Source organism: Hirundo rustica, chromosome 2, assembly GCF_015227805.2.
Source record: "Hirundo rustica isolate bHirRus1 chromosome 2, bHirRus1.pri.v3, whole genome shotgun sequence".
Classification (NCBI taxonomy): domain Eukaryota; kingdom Metazoa; phylum Chordata; class Aves; order Passeriformes; family Hirundinidae; genus Hirundo; species Hirundo rustica.
The window spans coordinates 99,047,066-99,067,640 of record NC_053451.1 but is presented as its reverse complement, the minus strand read 5'-3'; the positions used below and the strand labels follow the sequence as shown (position 1 = coordinate 99,067,640).

Sequence of the window (20,575 nt, the reverse complement as noted above, 5' to 3'; positions counted from 1 at the left end):
TGCAGAGCCTTTAGCTCCTTGACTGACACAAGGTAACTTTTGCTGGTCACTGATGAGGCCAGCACAGTGCCAATGACTGCCACCCACTTCGTTCCACCAGGTATAGAAATGGGAATTCCACAAAAATTTGGACCTTTGAAACTGTGAGGAACTTTCCCAACTCTGTAAATGGAACAGGCAAAAATACAGTAGATAAGCTTTCAGTGGACTGCCCATAAACCCCGATACCCTGCTCAGCCCTCTTTGCTTAGCATCCTTTTTCTTCCCCTCTATCCATTTTCAACTGTTTTACTTGAAACCTTACCATGTAATTTTTTGCCTTAGTGGTGACTTTAGCAATGTCATAAGCACTCTCCACTGCATAGGGGTTTTGGGTGACACAGACAATGTGCTGAGCACAAGCAGCCGAGGAAAGCATTATCTTACAGGCAACCAGCAGGTGACCATTATACCACCAACAGAATCCCTTTCAAACATGGAAATCAACTGTGGTGTTTGTCTGAAAGAGAATCACGCAAGTGAATCACAGCCTGCGGAAGGAAACTCAGCGCAGAGCAGGTGTGCAGGGCACAAATAAGCTGCCACAAAACCGGGCTGACTTAAAAAGCAGCATTTCAGAGAGCACTGAGACTTCACCAAGCAGGTGAGAGCACGCTCGCCTTTGCTGAGCACAAGGAGAAGCTGAAGGTGGGATGGCGTGGCTGACAACAGCAGCGAGGGGATGCTGAGCTCAGTGTCTCCTGAGAGGACTGGAAAGGGAAGCTGAAATGAGGTGAAAGAATTAGACCATGCTATTACTTTATAACATGATACTTTGCAGATCTTTTGCTTCACCCTATTCTTCCCGTAGGGCAAAGAAGGACCTGTAAAGAACATGCAGCTCAGACTGTCTGCCTGCACAAGGCAGCACCCTCTGCTGAATAAACAAACTTGTGGAAACTCTTCTGGAAAACTGAATGCATTGGCAAGTTTTCCTTCGTACCACAGGAAAATTACCCACCAGACTAGTTATATCATGTAAAAAATAGCTTTTTAAGTGTGCTGTCAATGCCCAGCACATGACAGTGTTGTGGTGATGGATAATACCAGGCCAGACCACAAGTATGTATGATAATTACAATCTCAGCCTGAATCTATCCCAAAAATACGTGCTACCCAACATGTTCAAGGAGAGAAAAAACGTGCTGGAGACCACAGGGCCACGGAAGACTAAGAAAACAAACAAACTTTGAACTCAAGGTAGCCTAACAGTACCTGTAAACTGCAGTGAACTGGATGATTGCCAGCCTTAAAGTTCACTTCAGGTACTACGCTTTTGAAAGCAGAGATGCGATATCAGATTATGCAAAACACGATTTTAGCAAATAAAACCTTGCTACAGCACTTTAGAACTGAGTACTACAGAGATCCCATCTTTTATCCTATTGCCAAGCACTATAAGTATCCCTTCTTTCTCTTTATTTTGCATTTATTTCTCTCACCTTACTTTGGCATCTGTAACAATCTACAGGCTTTATTTCAGAAGGAGCTAACTTGCTCTCCAAGTGAAGCTTGCAGAAATGCTTTCAGTTCTAACAGCAGAACTGGAGCCTTACACCAATCAGGCAGTTACAGATATTTTAATACACATAAATTAAGGGCAAATTAACCTTGTCCAAACATGAATTACAGCCAAGTGTACTGCAGCAATGCACCCTGATGATGGCAAAAGCACGAACAGCAGTGGTGCTGGTTGTCTCATCTAGCATGAGAAATCTGCACTATACTCAGGACACTAAAACCTAAACTCCTTTCACAGCTGATGACAGGAAATTAACTATTCACATTAGAATAAGAAAGATTACTTCACAGAAGTGATATTTTCTGTTTATTGATCACAAAGGGATGTCAGAAGTAGACATCTTCATCTGGTGAGATGAGTACAGAACTATCAGTTCAAAACAAACCATTGCAGTACCATGATATGCAGAATTAGTTACAAATGCAGCTCCTCGGACTGAGAATCTAAGAGATTTGGATGCTCTGGCAGAGCTTATTGTACAAGCTGAAAGGTGTTGAGTCTTTCTGAGGAATTGTCTAACATTTGTATTTTTTCCCTTTGTTGTTCCAAGTCTTAGATGTCCTTGCTGTCCTTTCCACTGCTTTTGCAGATGCTGATGCAAAGATGATTTGTGCAAGACTGTTTCCTGCTTAGTCCCCATATTCTTTTCCTCAAAATTTCTGGCACTCCATCAGCTGTTCCTAGGGCAGAAATCCAACACTAAGCAATCTGCTGTGAATCCTTGAGAGACAGTGGCCAGTCTGGAGCCCATCATTCTGTAATCTCTTAGGGACATTTTCCCCTTTGCTTTGCCTTTATCCACTTTGAATTCCATCAGCCATTTTATTCCCTACAATACAGTAGAGAACCTTAACAGTGAGCACTCATTTTTACTAACTAGCTTACTGTATCTACAACTGAATGTGTGTGTCAATACTCTGCTTTAATAATTACAAACAGGTTCTTTCTAGAAACTGAACTAGAAAACAAAGAAACCTGACTGAACCACATATCTCTGAAACTCACAGGGTTCTGGTTAGCAGACTTCCCGCATTTAGACCCATGTCAGACTACTGTGGTCCTGTAGGTATAGCAAAGTCCTGGCAGGGACTGAGTCACAAAGCAAAGGGGGCCACAGATTGACAACTGTGCCTCCTGATAGAGGCTTTCCTGGCTGCCACATAGCCCTAGACATCTTCCAGAAATCTTAGGCCAGATCAATCTGATGGTCAGTCCCTGATCTCCCAGTTAGCCATGCTTGGTGCACAGTATCCCGATGCCAGAAGGAATTAGTTACCCTACAAATATCAGAGGTGCTGCATGAGAGCAAGCTGGAAGTAAGGGTCCAACTGTCAGCCTGTGAAGCTTTATAACTATAGGAAACAGATAATTTTTAAACACATAAGGAAAGCAAAGAAAAGATTCATGCAAACAAACTGCAGAAGCCAGGGTGCAAACACAGGGAGCTGCTGATGGACCAGAATACACCAACAAGTACAGCTGGTACTACATAGACACAAGATCTCATTACATTTACTCGCTTTTTATTATTTCCTAAAGAACCAAAAGGTAGTAGTATTATCACATTTAGGGTCACAGTTTTTCTGCAAGTCTCGCAGTGAGTAAACTCGTCACTTGACTTCTATCAGCTTGCAGCTAAGTTTTATACAAGAGCAATAAATTACATTTACAGTGAAAATGCTGACAAACTCTCAGCTTTAGAGCACTGTTACAGCATGTGCAAATGCCACAGCTAGAAGAACTCTATCAGTGAACTGACATTCTAGGTAGCACCCTGACTGACTGATCGGATATGAAATGTATTTGACATGGCAAGGACAGACCAAAACATCCCATGGTTCAAAGAGGCTGAAAAGTATACTGATGGAAAACAACTAGTTGAATGAGCATCAAAGGAAAAGTCTTGGCCTTGGCTATTGCTCCTAGACGCGCTGGTTCCATGCTACGTTCTCCTCATCCTGTTTTCTGTTTTAATTGGATACATTGCACTGAGCCAGGCAGTACAATTTTTAATGCAATTCCAACAAGTTTCAAGTTACTTTCAACAGATCACAGTTACTGAATTACTTCAACACTTCAATGTTTCTAGCAGACAAACGCTCACCTACATGCTTTGCTGTTTTCCTTGAAGTGGGGGGTTGCTATATGACACATGGCAGGACGCAGGCAGCAAAGAATACCTCTCTTCTGCTGTGGCAAAAGGAATAAGTGAACCTGGCAAGAGGCTGGGGGAAGAAAGCAGAAGCCTGAATGGCAGTTGCAAGTTTCTCAATTTACATTTGGAGTGGCTTTTTCAGGGTGTCCGAGGCATCACCTGCTCCATCTCTTACAAATGTGTCATGCATTAGCCAACACACCAAAGGAGAACACGGTGTGTCTCAGGGCTTTTCTGTGCTCTTGTGCCAACACACTCGCTGTGATAAAACAGGAGATCCTATTCCAGACACAAAGCTTTTGAGTCATGACTCCATCAGAGCTGAGCCCACCACTGACCTGAATTGTTGGTCAGATGAACTGTGCTCATGTGCCGTGACATGACCGCAGTTAGTGCAGAAGTGAAGGAGCGTGGGGGCCGTGAAAATCCCTGGGATTTATTTTCTATAGCAGTCAGTAACGAACAAGGCAATTTTACTGGCAGTCCTCACAAGACCCCTTTGCACTGGCAGATGGTTTGCACCCTGTGCCCCCAATACTTGTATTGACTTGGTCCTTGGCTCCAAGGACCAAGTGTGGTGCGCCAGCCTCATGGCCTTTATCTGCTCAAGGTGATCTGTCAGGGAAAGGCATCTCCTCCCGAGAGCTGCATGCTCTGCCAGCATCCATCCATCCCCATTCCCAAGGAATTTCGATCCAGTCACAGACAGACACAGAGCACTCTCCTCACAGGGCCTGAATCCAGGCAAACAGGCCAGTGCTGCCAGCAGAGTGAGCTGAATCACGGAACCATGGAACGGTTCGGGTTGGAAGGGTCAGTGCTCAGAAAGAGCCCTAAGAGGGGAAGGCTGAGGGAGAAGTTCCATGGTCACACCACAGGTCTTCAGCACCATCTGGCCAGAGAAAATGGGCCTGACAGCTGAGGAGGCAGCCAGCAAGATTATTAACAGGGTCACCATGAAAGACATAAATGGGGTGTATGTCTTTTGGAGAGGGGTCAGAGACTGAGGTCTGCTTAGCCTCAAAGAGACCAAGGAGGGCCAAGGCAGTGAGGATGTATTTCACCTTCCACCACTTGCCATGCAGAAGATGATTTAGAAATGGCAACGTGGGCTACAGAAGACAGGTAAACAATTATTAAACATTCCTCTGAACAAGAAGTAAGATGCCGTTGGGTGGTGATTTTGCAAGGAAGAAGTCTTCAGCAAAAGCAAGCAAGTTAAATGAGTGACTTTCTATAGGTTGAAAAATATTTCCAGGCAATTTAAGATTATTCCACTTAGAAGATTCAGACTGAATGAGCCATACAAGCTATTGACCTTCTGTCTTAATGATGAAGTTTATAAAAAGGTGTTAAAATGGCCTTGAATCAGAGTAATCAAGTTCAGGCTCCTGAAAAAAGCAGAAAATACTGAACCCACTTAAAGCCCTGTTTTCGAAACATAATATGGGAAAAAAATCCCTATAAATTGAGAAAATACGGACGAAAGATAAAATTGGCAAATGACTTTCCTACAATTCAAGGACTAATTGCACAGCCCCCAAGTACAAGTAAAGAGCTCTGCAAACCCTCGGTCTCTCACCACACTAGCACAGGCAGGCTGCAGTATCAGAAACAGTAGTGTAAAATACTGTAGCATTTTATTGCATGGCCCCACCACCACATATTATAGAGTTTCCAGCTATGATAGTGAGGTCATGTTAAATACAGTCACGTCTCTGATGTGCAGCTTTACCCTGAATAACCTCTACGGAAAAACTTACGAAGCCACAGCAGAGCTCAAAAACTCAGGGCACCAGATCATAGGGGAGAGGGCTTTGGAGAGATGGGAAAAGCAGGAGGAAACATTTGGGATAAATGGCAGAAAACTAAGGCACTCCTCTGACCAAACCACAGCCTTCAGCTGCCCCTCCTCAGCCACCACACATGCTGATGGGGTGAGCACAGAGAACAGAGCTGGCCAGGAGCACAGGCAAAGGGAGACACAGGGCATGGACAGGAGCTGACACCCAACCAACAGGGCTTCCCACCCTTCCATCACAGCCAGACTCCTTCTTCTCCTTTTCTCCTCTTGAGAGGCATTCCCTTCCTCTGAGGGGTAAACCACACCCTGACATCCCACTCCCTGCTCCTTCCCACGATGACTCTTCCTTTAGAAAACAATTTCTTTTGGTATGAAGTACCATGTGCCTGCTCCCCCTTCAAGTTTTCTTGGAAAGTCTGAGCAAAATTAGTTCAGCTGTTCAGTTATGTCAGAAAAGCAAGGGGAAAAAAAAAAAAAAAATCCAGCTCTTTCCCTGCAAGCACCAAATGGAATTTTTGCAGAAATTGGCTCTGTATTAAAAAAAAAAAAAAGTTAAACTCACATCTCTGTTTCCAGTGAGCCTTAAAGGTCCCTCCAATAAATCTACTTGTTAGTGCAGATGTTGAGGCTGTGGAAAAAGCAGGAGGGAAGCATCACTGCCTTTGGAACATTCATCTGCAGCTTTGAAACTGAGCTGAAACATCTCTATTAAAGGATGCTCCTCTGCTAATAGCACAGAAGTTTGGGCAGATGAACCTCATGAACTGTATCAGCCCCACACCCTCTTACTTCTTGAAGGAAATGAGATTTGATTCGGTTAAACTCTGGATGCCTTCAACTTCTGGGTAAGAAGCTACATTTCAGGAGACAGGACGCCCTGGAAACCAGCCCTAACAGTGTAGAAGCATGTATGGTTTCTATTCTTGGTTTCCCTCAAGTCCTTTTCTTCACAAAAAAAAGAGGGAGGATTTCCCTTCTGAAGCCATGGTTTTTACTGCCACAGAGCTCTAAGCCACATCTGAAGAGTCAGGGGTGCTACAGGGTTTTCCTCCTCATGCCAGACACAGCTGAGTTTTGCAGCTTTCATGTGCCAGTGCTGCTCTTTGCCTCTTCATTCAGAAAATTTTAAGGGGAAAAACCAGATTTGGAACTTCAAAAAGAAAAAGTGAATGTGTTCAGAGAAAGCAGAGTTGCACTGTCAGAAGGGAAGTGCCCTGGTACACAGTTACTCCTAAACAGCTCTTTTCTGAAATGGGATGTTCACTGGCATTCAATGTACCTCTTGCTGAAAACCTTTTTAAGCCTTCAGCTTGAAATAAAGCTGATAAACCCACACTGGAAAAGCCATTAATCTGTTCTACCATGTCACTTCTTGTGATTTGAGTGGAGGTTGTGAGTCATTTTCAAACAGGAGGGTAATGTTTTCCTGTTCACAGAGCACTGGCTTTCACTGCTGCATTTGATGCTGGTGGGCTGCTCAAGTTATTTCATCTCCCTGAGAGGAAGCTTCTGCAAGATGGGGAAACCCTTTCCTTGGGGTGATGTTTTAGAGCAAACTGTTAAAAGTGCTTTAGGAATAGCAGCCTAGTGTAACCCTGCCAGAGTCTCTCTTTTGACATTAATAATCGTGTGTGAATTTTTAGTTCTGCCAGGCTAGAGAGGAAGAAAGCTGAAAAAAACCTACCCCTGGTACGTATGTATGCACACACAAAAAAATAAATTAAGACTCTTTCTCTACAACCTCTAAGAGGAAATATTAACACACAAACATCCCTTTTGGGTACCCTGAAAGCTGCAGGATGATGGCAAAAGCAACCAGGAAAAGGACTGGTACCTTTGGGTACCACACCACTTTTGAGGGCTGAGCATCATGCTGAGGTAGGAGTTTTTCAGGCTGGAGAGAGGCTGAGCACAACACAACACCAACCTCCAACACAAGCAAGATGGCTCTGGACTGTGGAGGAGGAGACTGGGGGTTGGGAGCATCCCTGTCTTTTCTAAAGCAATTCCTCCATGACTAAAAAACCAAACTGTGCCAACCCATGACACCCTGCTATAGCACCTGGCTACAGTCACAATCCTGCTCACTTTGCCCTCCAGGTCAGCAAACAACTGCATGAAGAAGCCGTTCCCAGCTCCAGGAGGTTACAGCACTCCAGAGGATCAGGCGGACAGAAGTCCTCTAACCCTGGGTCAACACACCCCATCTCCTTCTCCTCTGGTTTAAAAGCTACCAGCCACTACCTTTGAAAAGGCACAGCTTTGGTAAGAGAGGTCCCCCTGGGCACAGGGGCTGAGCACTCTTGCAGCCATGGAGGCCTGGCAGTGCATCCCAGCGGTGCCAGGGAGAGCACCTTCCAGCTGGGGATGTCCCTGGCACACTGAGGAACGCTGCAGGCACTCAGGTCCCCAATCCCCGAGGGCCCCCCGCATACATACAGGGCTGGGGCCCCGTCTCCTTGCACAGAAGACGTCTGACTCAAATTGACAGACCGGGAGAACCCCTGCCCGGCACAGATCTCCACAGGGCTCCTCCATACGATCCGGAGTAGCGGGGGAAGCCCTCACCCCTGCAGGACCCGAGCGTGGCAGCCCTGCTGTGCTCCCTGCACAGGCAAAGAGCCAGCTCTGGGCGAGCCCGGTGGGCAGGAGCACAGCTCGGCTCACGGCCAGTGCTGCAGAGAACTGAGCCAGCCCTGACTCCAGAGGGAGACAAGGAGAAGAAACTCCGCATTGGCACCGACGGGATGCAATCTGCCCCCTGCCCCCAGCACCTCATGCAGCAACAGGTTAGTGTTTCTATCACATTAGGGGCTCAGTCTTGAGAAAACACCAGAGGTTCTCTTGCAGAAAAATAAAATTGAAAATGATTTTTCTTTTCAGTTTGGAACAACCGTTGTCTTTTTGTACATCAATAATTCACTATCTGCTTTCCCCCCACCCACACACCTTATTTTCTGATCCTGACACAAGTGCACACCTGATCACTGGAAACCAGAATTCACTCCTCACGAGGATGTACAGTCTACTTCAGCACGAGAGATCCAAAATACCCCCCACTTAATGTATGGGTGAGCACACAGAGATTCTAGCGTGCCAAATTTTCACATTTTTCCAATAGCGGGAAAAAAAATATTTGAACAAAGAACAGGATTTGGAAGAATAAGAAAAACCTTCCTGTAGACCAGGAGTAAAAAAATCACCTGACTCTCTGCCTGATGAAGCTGCAAGCTGAGTCATTCTCTGTTCTCTGGCAAAGGCACAGAATTATTTATCACAACTGTTAAAAATATATATACTTAATTTTCTTTTCTGACTAGTATAAGCTCAAAATCAATTTAGCTTCCCACACTGTAACATTTTCATTAGAATAAAGTTTAAAAATTTAAGAATTTTAAAATCCTAAAATATATTTTAAAAGCTCTACAGGAAAAAAAAAAAAGTCCACAGGAGTCACCATTTTTTCCTTTACAGTTATATATTCATGTATTTGTACAGAGCACATAATTAAACATCCACACCAGGAAAACAGATTCTGGACTTTGCTTCCACAAACATTAAGTCCAAAAGCACGGTTTGCCATGGATTTTTCAGCCTTTTGGTGATCAGCAAGGGAGCAAAAATCCGCTTGTCGTCTCCTACGTTCCTTCTGGGAAAGGATTTTCCACATTTATATAGCACAAGGAAAAATCAGCCTTTTACTGCGGCAAATTATGCAGGAAACCTGTCGGACTAGGTGCTTCGAAACCACATGAGCAAAAATTAACAAGTAAGGAAAAGCTTCTTTCCCCAAATACACCTCTTAACCCCTCAAGCAAGGTAATCCTCATTCCTTCACAAGCTTAGACACAAGAGCAACTTCCTTTAAGCGGCCAGGAAAATAAAAAAGGCAGGGGATGCAGGCAAAACACTTTCTCTTTGCACGCCTGATTGATGACGGCTGCTCGCATCCACAGAATTCAGCAGACACCCGAAGGAGCCACTGGCACGTACAGGGAACAAAGGGCCTTCTTTAGCCATAAAGCTCCATCTGGCAGCATTTCTAGCGGAGATGTCAGCCGGGAGATCAGCGGGCAGCCCCTGCACCTGCAAGCCCTCTGCTCGCACAGAAAATGCGCCGCTCTATCCGCCAGCACAAACTCTGCCCCACGGAGCCGGAGCTCCACGACCGCAGCGCAAGAGCAACTGGCAAATGATTTTTTTTTTTTCTCGAAGAGTTACGTTGCTTACCTGCAATGCAACATCATTTAGCCCAATCCCAATGACTTTAATAGCATCCTTCCTTGGGCGGTATGGCTGCACCAGCAGTGATGTCATGGGGAGGAAGCAGTAACAATCATGTGACTGCATCCTCCGTCTATAGGATGTCTGCTCGGGGGACACGCAGCGGCCCGCAATCCTGCGGGATTAAACCGCAAGCCTCTTTACCCTGCCCTGCCTCTTCCGTCACCATCGGAACACATGCTGCTTTCTTCCCTCCCTAACCTGAGATAACCAATCCTTCTGTGCAGTCTTTTTTGCAGCAGCAAAACCACATTTTTCACGAGGTAAAAGCGTAGGAAGTATGCTGGGTGAACACCAGCAAGTATTCCTGGTGACTCTGCAGACCAGGTTGCTGCTCTGGGAAACATGTAATCCCAGCAGCTTGGAAATGAGACACACTGCAATTTCACCCTGCCTGGAATTTTTCTGGCACTGCATTTCAAGCTTATCCAAATTGACTTCCCTCCATCTTCTATGTCATATTCATGCCCTGCAAACTTCCCTCAAAGGTGTCATCCATGTTACCTTCACTTCTAAATCTCCCTGCCATCCATAAATCCATCCATCCATCCATCCATCCATCCATCCACCCACTTCTGCCTTTTCTTCAGTGTAACTGTCACTGCTTGAAAGATCCTCTCCTATATGCCAGCCTACTTTTCCTTTCCAAAACATCTGCTTAAGATTTCCCAAATACTAAAAAGCTAGAACTTCCTAAATTTTTTATTTTTTTTTAAAGGTAATTAGCCTGACTTTCACATTTTGGTTAATGGTGTACAGCATCTCAACTGTCATCTTGAGGGGTGTTTTTTTTGTTTGTTTGTTTGGGGTTTGTTTGTTTGGTTTTGTTGTTTGTTTTTTGTTGGGTTTTTTTTTTTTTTTTTTGAGGGGCAAGGAGACTGTGTAAGAATTTTCTCATACTCAGCAATGCATTTGATTTCTACAAGAAGGTAAGTATTGCCAAAGTTCTGGCTGCACAGATTTTGTACAAGCCCCTAGGGCTGTACTCTGCAAGGCAGAGGTTGTAACTGTTCTGCAGAGCCTGTACGTGTTTGTACGTATGCAGTGTGTTGTGTTTCAGGACATTCACCTGCTCACCTTTCTGCATTTGAATATTGTGCAGACCGGTTTTACCCCTACAGCTAACCAGGCAGGGGTTTTATATTTCCAAGAAGATGCAACAGCTGAGTAGAGGGAGGTCTTGGAAAAGCACCCATGAAATACCAACAGGGACTGAAGGCACGTAAGTCACTTCAAAGTTGAAGGAATTCAGTTCTGGAAGACCTCTTCCTCCCAGTGTGCTGGAGCAGTAACTTACGGATGTGCATGCATTTCTGATAGGGACTCTCTATGCAGAAGCCATACACTGGATTTTATTGAGAAATTTGAACACTTAGCTTGCTTCACCTGAAGTTCTCACACCTTTCTGGAGCAAGAATCGTGCCTTTAGAGAAGAGGTTTGATTATGGCCTTCACACACAGCACTGCAGATCATAATCCTCTACCACTCATAGAGCAGTAACAGCCCCAGGCCTTCACAACCATGTGAAATGTGGAAAAGTGATACAAGTGCCAGCTTCCTGCCAGCGTCTATTCTTTGTGCCCACTAAAATCAGTATTAATAGGCCAATTGAATTTGTGAAGGAAGCTAAACACTGAGCACTTGATTTATTTTCTTGATAATACAACTGCAATTTCCTTCCATCAGTTTATGAGAGGAAAATACGGAAAACAGGAAGTAGCATTTACTTGGTGAAATATCTGCACCTGGGAACTTCTGTGCCAAAGACACACTCTTAAACACTGTGCCCTAGACACAGAATAGTAATTTTGTGCACTTAACAAATGAGTGTTAGGGTCTAAGTCCTACATTTTTGTCCTGGACAGACTTTCCTAAATTAACTTCCTGGTTTTATCTTGTCCATTACCAGCTGATCTCATTAAATCTCCTACTGAAAGCACATTTTTAGTTGGATGGTCAAACTGTAGACAAACTAAAGGGACAGAATACCTGATTCTCTATTGAAAATACAATAGATATGTATGCTCAAATATAAGAGATTTTCAGAAATTGTAAGGAACCAGAACCAGCTCCTAAGAAACTTTATAAATCCAAGAATACAGACATTTTCCAAGTGCAAGCAAATGATTTAACTGGCATTTACAGATTCCAAAACCAAATCAACTTTACTCCTTGGTATTTTCTTCCAATGCTACTCAGTCAATCGAGTAAGAGAAAAAAAAATTCTTCTCATGATATTTTGGACAAGGCTGCTCTTGCTTTTATTAGCCTGCAGTTTCTCAAGTCTCTGTAAATGCTTCTTCCTCTCAAAGACATACAACACCACAGTCATAACGGAGGTTGGGGTCAAAACAAGCTGTGATGGGCCCTCTTCCCTAAAAATTCAAACTTCAGTTTTACATCCGCTGAAAGCAAAAGACACAGTTCATCTAACTCATTAAAAAACCAATCTTTTTATACTGCACTTACCTTTAAGTCCTGCAAAGTGCTTAAAAGAACTGCAGCAAGAAACACAAATAAGACTTCACTCTTACAAGAGAAAGCCCAGCCCAACGTACCCATTATAGCTGTTGTTGCTCCTGACGGCAGCGAGACAGGGACGGTCGCTGTTCCAAATGCCTATTTCCAGCAGACTGTTTAAAAATAACCTAAACTCTGTCATACCCTTGATGCCTTGCAAATACTAGAGACAGGAGTCACATGTCCTTGCTATGATTTTGCTTTGCCTGTGCTCCTGCAGCTAAAGGCTGCAGAGGGAAACAGAAATGGCCGTTCTGTAAGTACGCAGATTTAATGTTTCCTTTGTGAAAGCAGCAGTAAACACCAGCCTAAAAAGGTCAGCCAGTATTCTTCTGAGTGGTTTTCACTTTGGAATTAGTCATAAGTAGGATATTACAGAACTAATAATGTCAACTTGCTTTCAATACTAATTTAGAAAGTGCAAATGTTTGTTATGAGAAAAAGGCAGTTCAACATATTTTAAGTGGAGCTACCCAAGAATTCTGGGAATATTCAACTACGAGCTTCTGATAGAGCTGTCAAATTATCATGAGTGATAAGCACTTGGAAGAATGTATCTGCCACACCTTACAGTCTGCATCTCTTTCAGGACTTAAGTAAAACCCCCCTAGAACTTCAGTTTCCCAGATTTTCTCTCTTATCTTTATTTGAAAATTCATTACATTAACCTAAATGATGGTGTTATTAAAAAATTCAATAATTTTTTTCATTAAATCATCAGTAATGTGGCAAATATAAAAGATTCAAAAATATCTTTAACAAACAAGAAAATCCTTTTTCTGTTTATGGCAAATTATTTTATTTTATAGAAGAAATACTTTCAAATAATACAAAAATGACACAATCATACAGAACTGTGACGAAAACAAGAGAGATGAATACTGGATATGATAACTCATTACCACATCAAGACAGAACTCATTACAGCAGTCAGAGTCACAGACCCACAAGATACACTGACGACATCTCACAGCGGTCACAATTTAAAAACCCTTTGACCGAGAGACCACTGGACATTGCTCATGTACAATCTAGGGTAGAAGAAAGGTCCCTACCCCAGCCCCTGCTCAAAGCAGGCCTAATGTGACCAGGATGCTCTGAGCTATAACCAGTGAAGTCCTCATCCACACTATGGACAGAGTGCTGCACCTCTCTGGGCAACCCCTTCCAGTACCTGACCAGCCTCACAGGAACATGGTGTTGTCTGTTCTTAATACACAGCAAACACTTCTGGTGTCACTGCACGGTAACTTTGGACAAGCACTACTGTGTGACATCCTCCCGTGGAAATGGGAAACAAAATCCTGACTAACTGGTCTTTTAAAGTAATGAGCACTGAAAAGCTTGCTGGCCCTAGACTTTTACCCAAACACTACAAATTTCTCACATGATTTGGTTTTTATCTGCATCATTTTTGAATAAGTCTAGTTGTGCCCAAGAAACCCAATATACACCCACCAAAAGAGGCAAAACAGGCTTCAGGATGAATAGCACAATAAATGCTAAATATACTTCAATTTCATATAAATTGCTATATGATCACAACACTTGATGCCTGTAATGACTACAGGCCATATTAGGAAACAAGAAATACTACCTTAAATGTCTGTGTTAATTAACATTTATGCTTACAATCTTTTTTCCCCCCTTACTTTTTGCCTCCAAAGAGTGGGTAAGTAAAAGTAATTCAATTTCTCTTCCAAGTTTTCCTGGCCTTTGACAAGGTAACAGAGTCTAAGTTCTTGAAACTCACAAAGAAAACCTACTTATAGAATATTTGAAAATATCCTGATAGGTCTGTTTGGGTTCTGGCCTTTGTTTTGACTTCCTGACATAGAAAAATCTGGAACCAATTTGATCTTTAAGAGACAACATGATCTTCCTTCGGGGATATTCCAGTAATACCAAAGTCAGTCTTGTGTTGGGCACCCCTCTTTGCAGGTAATGTATAATTAGAAAAATATGAGAAACTCTATTATAATAGCTTAGTAAAGAAGTATTTTTACATACTTGCAGGATGCAAGGACACAAAACTGGCATTCTCGGGAATTTAGGGTGACAGTCTTTCATTAAAATGCATGTTTACAAATAAAATTATTTCTTACCAGATCTTAGCTGGTCCAACTAGCAATCAAGTGAGCTGTACCTTCCAGAATTATACACCTTCCTCCTGGAAAGTATCACTGTTCAACAGAACTTGCTTGCAGTAACCACAAAGCACATCCTTTAGGATGAACATTTGTTTAAGCACCCTTACTTAAAGCAGCTGCTTTCTGAAATCAGAACACATGTGCTTTCCTGAATCAGATGAGAATCTGTAGAACTGTAGAAATTACTGTAATAGCCCATTAGCAGGCTTTCCACACAGCTAGCTCACACTTCTCCTTTAATTCCCTTTTCATCAAACAGCAAAACAGAGACCTGTCACCCTTTTCCTTCCCCCGTTTAAACTGAGCATCTAGTTAAGAATATAAAGATACTTTAGACACAACAGAAATGAAAACATTCTATTAGTGCACAGTAAGAACATGCAAATGAATTCTGCAATGTTTAACATCACTTCTAATCAGTGTTAAACACATTGCAGGTGATAATATTTTGCTATAACACAGACAGTGCTAAAGAATACAATGTACATAATAAGCTACAGATAATAAAGCTGAAAAAAGTGACAATTTTAGAACATAGTATTTTCATTTCAGGTATCAGAAACAAAACCAGCTCAATGGTTCCATTCTACTGTATGACAAATACTGAGGAACAAAATTTCAGTCTTAAAATACATCTTAAAGTAGGTATTTTCCTTCAAGGAAAAAAGGCACTATAAATAAATTACACTACAGTGAATTTGCCTGAACTCACTTTGTTTCTGTCTTCCAGCCTTTAAGTCAAATAAAACAGCATAAAAACTGTACACGCTCTTAACAGGATAGTCGATCTTTTATAAAATAAGTTGTCTTCAGAGATGTCAGTTTCACAACAAGGAAAAACCAAGCCTTGTTGCAGTCGCTATTATAAAATATATATGTATATATATTTATATATATGTTTTTGTTTATGTTTACTTTTTTATTTTTTACAAAACGTGTATATTAGCTTTTGCACTTTTTTTTTTAAAGAAACTTGTCTAATCTAACAACTTCATTAAAATAAAAGCGATAAATACTTCATGTTTACAATGCAACATGTCATACATCATCAGCTGGCAGAGGAGGTATGTTAATCCTTGGTCTTGTAAAAAAAGCTATCTTCTCTCTGTGATCAAAACAAGAGAAAAAGAAGTAAATAAAATTATGCCTATATTCACCCTCCTCCCCACAAGAATATCGTTTCCTCACTCTGGTTAACGGTTAGTTTTTGTTATTTATGTACTGAACCGGTCAGTATTTGAGCACAACAAATTTCCAAAACTACTAAACCTCACTATATACTTGTGGCAATGTTCCATTGAACAAAATTACTATTTTTGAAAACCTAGGTGGAAGCTTTATAGAACTAATTAATCTTCAGTCATAGTTAATAGTAAAAAGGTTTCACAGGACATGTTCTGCAATCCAAAGTTCACCCCTGTAAGATTTGCAAATAATGTCTACAAAAAATAAGGGGAATAAAAGATGGCAACTCTGGAAATAGAGTCCAAAGAAAAGGCTTCTTGAAAGAAAATTCCAGTATTACTGAGTAACTTTTAGGGAGAGTGTGTTACTAGCAAGTTTGTATCTATTACATTAAACAGACTATTTATGCCCACAGGCTTGTACTGAAGAACTGACACATCATTTGGACTTCAGAGCAACCAGGCTAAGTTGGAAGAGTCATCTAAGCAGCATTTGCAATTGAAGCTTTTTTTTTTTTTAATTAATGTCATGTATACTAGAATTATAACACTGCAATTTTACCTTAGCTTTGGCTCTTTGCAGAACAAAGCATTCAAAGAGAACTCATTTGAAATCCAGATAGAGTTTAAAATTACTGGTTAATTACTTCTGATTAAAAGCAAAAGACACACAAAATTTAAGCTAAATGTTTCCGAAAGCTTTAACCTGAGTAATGAACTGTTATGCTGTTTCACTACACATTACCACTTACCTAAAAGTCTGCACCTGAATAGGTTCTTTCTGATTTTGCCCACGCAACTGGTATATTTCTTTTGATGCTTTCTTCAGCATCTTTTCAGCTGCTTGCTCTTGGTGATGTTCAAATTTGGTCTGTCTGGTCTGAAAACAAGAACATAATGCTTAAAATAGGCATGTGAAAAAATAAAACACAAGAATATTCACAGTAAAAGAATGGATTTTTTTCTGCATTCACCACAGTGAAACCACTCTAATACATTGTCTGAAATTGCTAATCATCTAGAAACTATAAATGCAAAAGACTGAGTTGTTTCATTTATTAATGCTCTTCAGAAAGACATGTAATAAATTAACAAAATTTACTGCACATAGATCTGTCAAACAAGATCTTACTATAAATTTAGGCCCAGTTTTTGTCTCTCACAGTCCAATGAAAATTTTGTCTGTTGTGCAGTTTTGCCACCTTTTTCTACAACTTCCTTCTCCAAGAACAGGAAAAAAAAAAAAAAAATCACATACTTAGGGAACATTCCAAATACTCAAATACTTGCAAAAGAATAAATATCAAATCAGCAAAATTTCTTTTAAACACCAGAAGAAAGAAAACTATTAAAGTTCCAATAACAAACCCTAAACAAAAACAAATGAACAACAAATAAACAAAAATCCAGAACAAAACAAAAAGTGCCGCCAGCAAACAGTGCCATTCTCCAAAAATTGTCCTCAAATTATTACACAGCTTGGAAATAACCAACATAATCATTTTTATTGTGCTAACTTCAAGAATATAAAAAAAACATGCACTGTTTGAGATTCTGTGCAAACAGCTCTTTAGACATCTTATCAAAATGAAGACATTTTGAAAGGAGAAGTTTCTGAGCAAACTGAGTGCTCATGTCATGTTACCATACCTGCCTTTCTGCTTCCTTCAACAAGTTTCGGAACCTCTCATCCCGAAGGACCCAGTGGGGTAAATCTGTCTGCCCTCTGAGCTGGGCATCTTCCAGACGCTGTCTCAACTCTCTTAAAACGCATATCTCCTCATTCAGCTGTCTCTGTCGAGTTCTGGATGCCTGGAGATCCAGCTCCAGGTCTAAGGATGTCCTTGCCATAAGTTCAGCCAAAGATGATCTGCAGGACTGTTGAGTTATAAGGATTCAAATAAAATGCATATTACTCTCAACATAGTTTACTGGTCTGTCTTTAGCTCTATGGACCATACATTTGCTGTACTTACTTCCCACATAAAGCCCTTTCCACATGAAGTTTTGGAGATTATTTACACCCGCCCCCAAAAAGGCTAGGTAATGATATATATTTCTTACAGCTAAGTTTTTCAATTAATACTTTCTACTACTTCCTTTTACACTTTCCTTTCAACTTACAAATACTTACCTAATGAATTTTATGGACTAAAATTCCATGTTATGATGATAACAAAAGAGATGTGCAAGAAAAAAATCAGTGACACCATGACATCAGAAAAATACTGTACTGAGCAAGGCTGCTCTTAAAGGGCTTCATTCAATATTGGTTGTAAGATACATTCTGAATCAAAACAGGAGGCATGGCTGTCTGCCTCCCTACACCAGCAAGGCATTAACTTCTGCTGATCAGACCACATTTCATGTCATTTCTATACACATCATTAATGCCTCATCTGCCCTTCTCTGCCCACTTGTTTGACAACATGAGGGGTGACATGGGGGCAAAAGGAGAGCTTAGCCTATTCATTCCTGAATGCTTGGGTCTCAAATACTATTATTTGTTAGGTTCTGTGGGAGAGGAGATGCATGTTCACACACACGTGTGAACCTGCACCCTGCATCGTAAACTAGATTTGAAAGATTATCAAACTTTACATCTAAATCAGTATAGATTCAGTCCCCATTAGACTAATTTTCACCTGACACACTTTTTTCCCTCCTTTAAAATTGTTCACAAATTTAACTTCTTTACGTCTACCTTGTTAGAAGTTAAATTTATTTAACATTTTTATGTCTACATCTTTATGTCTAGCTTAAAAAGTCCAAAACAAACTCAAAACATGCACCCCGCCCCAATGACACTGCAGAATTTTTGTACATTTCCTAAAAGGATCAGAATGTACCTGTAGACATCTAAAGCTCTTAAGTATAAAAGTACCATTGTTCTAGCAACTTAATGGAAGCTCAAGACCATTATCCTAGGCATACCTGCTTATACCGTAGAGTCCGCCTCTCCAAGGTGTTCCGGACAAAAGGGGACTTCCTTGGCAGAGTTGAACTGTCACTGTCACTGCGATACAGCTGATTAGAAAAGACATCGAAAATAAAGGTTGCTTGCAAGATCATCTCCATTTAAAAAATTGGGAATTTTTTTTTTTGCCTTTGAGATTTCTTTTTTAAAATACACTGAAACTATCTTGTTTTACTTTTTCAGTTATTTCTAAACGTTTATATATAATAGTGCTCATATGGTAGTTACAATAATTCAAGAAAACTTACAAACCATCAAGGTTTTACAAGTGAGTTTCACCAACCCTTCTACTAAATATCCAAGGCAATCTAACGTAAAAAAAGAGGGAGGGAGGACTCAAAAGCAATAATATTTAATCCTAAAACATTTACTGTCATGGGTACAAACAATAGTCTCCCACTTTTCCCCCGCATCTTATTTTAAGGAAGTGCAGGTTAAGTGAGTACAGAATTTAAAAATCATTTCCTGAATTTTCAAACTCAAGCTCTCAGAAGCTTATGAAAGAGTACAATCAAAGCTATGATAATATTTCACCAATACTGCAAAACCAATACCCATGTATTGAGCTACAATACCATGAGCCAACTGCTTATAAGTCTTCTGCCACTGAACGCAGCAAACAATAAATGTGACCTTGAAAGCTGCTGTGCTGGTCCGCAATTACTTCCACCAGTGCACCCAGGAATCCACAGTAACAGGCACCTTAAGACTGATATTCACGACAGCAACCAGAGTCATATGATTATTTCTGCAATAACCCTAAGATTAAGCGCTCTGTGTCCTTTTCCGAACTTTTATGTATGTGAAAATTAAACACAGCTTCTAAGCTAACTGCTTACACAACTCATTAGATAGCATTGTAAAATCAACCACCCTCACCTAACATCTAAGAATGGCAGGGAAAACTGCTTAATATCTAATTTATCATAGATTCTTAAATTTCAAATCAAATCCATTCAGGTAAAAACTTATCAAAAGAGTCAGGGAAGCTCTTCCCTACTGCACTGTTAAAGTTCAATTAAAGATTACTCATTACTATTAAAAAGTAATATATGTTTCTCATCAATTCAATGAAATCTTATAATGAAATTATCAAAAATGTGTAATATACTTGTGTGTATAGATCCCTTCCCCCTCCTCCTTTTCAAGCTTTACTCACTCTGCAAACATATTGACTGCGTGCTCCAGGCGAAAAGGTCTGGGAACGAACAATTGTGCTACTGCGAACAAAAGCAGAACCCCGTGGCCTGCGGCTGGTTCTCTCTTTTGGAAGAATAGCAACTTCTTCAGGAAACAGATCCTCGGTGTTAGTTTCCTTATCCACCTAAAATTTCAACAAAGGAATTTTTTTTTATTTCTTCCTTATTTTCTCTCTCCTAGCAAAGACAATCAGACATTTCAACAATATCAAAAGTAAACAACTTGCCCTGCTAGCTAGATTCAAATTTAAATGAGCCCTGAGAGGATGTATCACCTAACTTTTGTAAAAGTTTTTAAACTGGGTCATTCAAAATTGTGAGATTAGCTTTCAGAAGCCTTTGCTGGAGCAGTAACAATTATGAGCTGTGGTCCTATCACAGCTGCAGAGCACAAGGACTGCATTCAGGATTGGCAGCTGGGCATTACCCAAACTACCACCTGATCTCCAGCCTCAACAGAAGAAAACTGAGTCACCTTTCAACAAGTACAGTGACTTGAAAGCAAGTAACCACCTTAAAACTAGAGGAACTTCAATGAAGACAAGGAAGAAAAAAGGAACCAAAAGACCCTTCACACAATTATACAAGAACACTAAAATATTCAGAAAGACAGAAAACATAGGCTATTCTAGCAAAGCTTCTAAACTTTTAGAAAATTCACTCCTCAAAAAGAGGTGTGATCTTCCCTAAAGGCAACATAAAACAGCTTATGTTCTTCTACCTCAATGGAAGTCTGCTGA

The 20,575-nt window shown here is 41.0% G+C and overlaps 2 protein-coding genes across 4 annotated transcripts in view; both read right to left on the bottom strand.

Moving 5' to 3' along the window:
* Window positions 1-12,439, bottom strand: part of CLCN4 (chloride voltage-gated channel 4) — a 43,772-nt gene extending 31,333 nt beyond the window's left edge. Inside the window, exon 1 of one of the 3 annotated variants that reach the window (XM_040055322.1) lies at window positions 12,364-12,439. In XM_040055322.1, the coding sequence (XP_039911256.1) occupies window positions 12,364-12,367 (4 nt within the window). In that variant the 5' untranslated portion in view covers window positions 12,368-12,439. The other 2 variants (XM_058419312.1, XM_040055323.2) reach the window with 2 other exon arrangements.
* A 679-nt stretch (window positions 12,440-13,118) lies between these two features.
* Window positions 13,119-20,575, bottom strand: part of WWC3 (WWC family member 3) — a 98,548-nt gene continuing 91,091 nt past the window's right edge. Inside the window, exons 19-23 of the mRNA XM_040055602.2 lie at window positions 19,796-19,960; window positions 18,594-18,686; window positions 17,310-17,537; window positions 16,412-16,539; window positions 13,119-15,580 (exon numbers count right to left, since the gene is read on the bottom strand). Coding sequence (XP_039911536.2) covers window positions 15,514-15,580; window positions 16,412-16,539; window positions 17,310-17,537; window positions 18,594-18,686; window positions 19,796-19,960 — 681 coding nt within the window. The 3' untranslated portion in view covers window positions 13,119-15,513. The remainder of the gene's footprint in view (window positions 15,581-16,411; window positions 16,540-17,309; window positions 17,538-18,593; window positions 18,687-19,795; window positions 19,961-20,575) is intronic.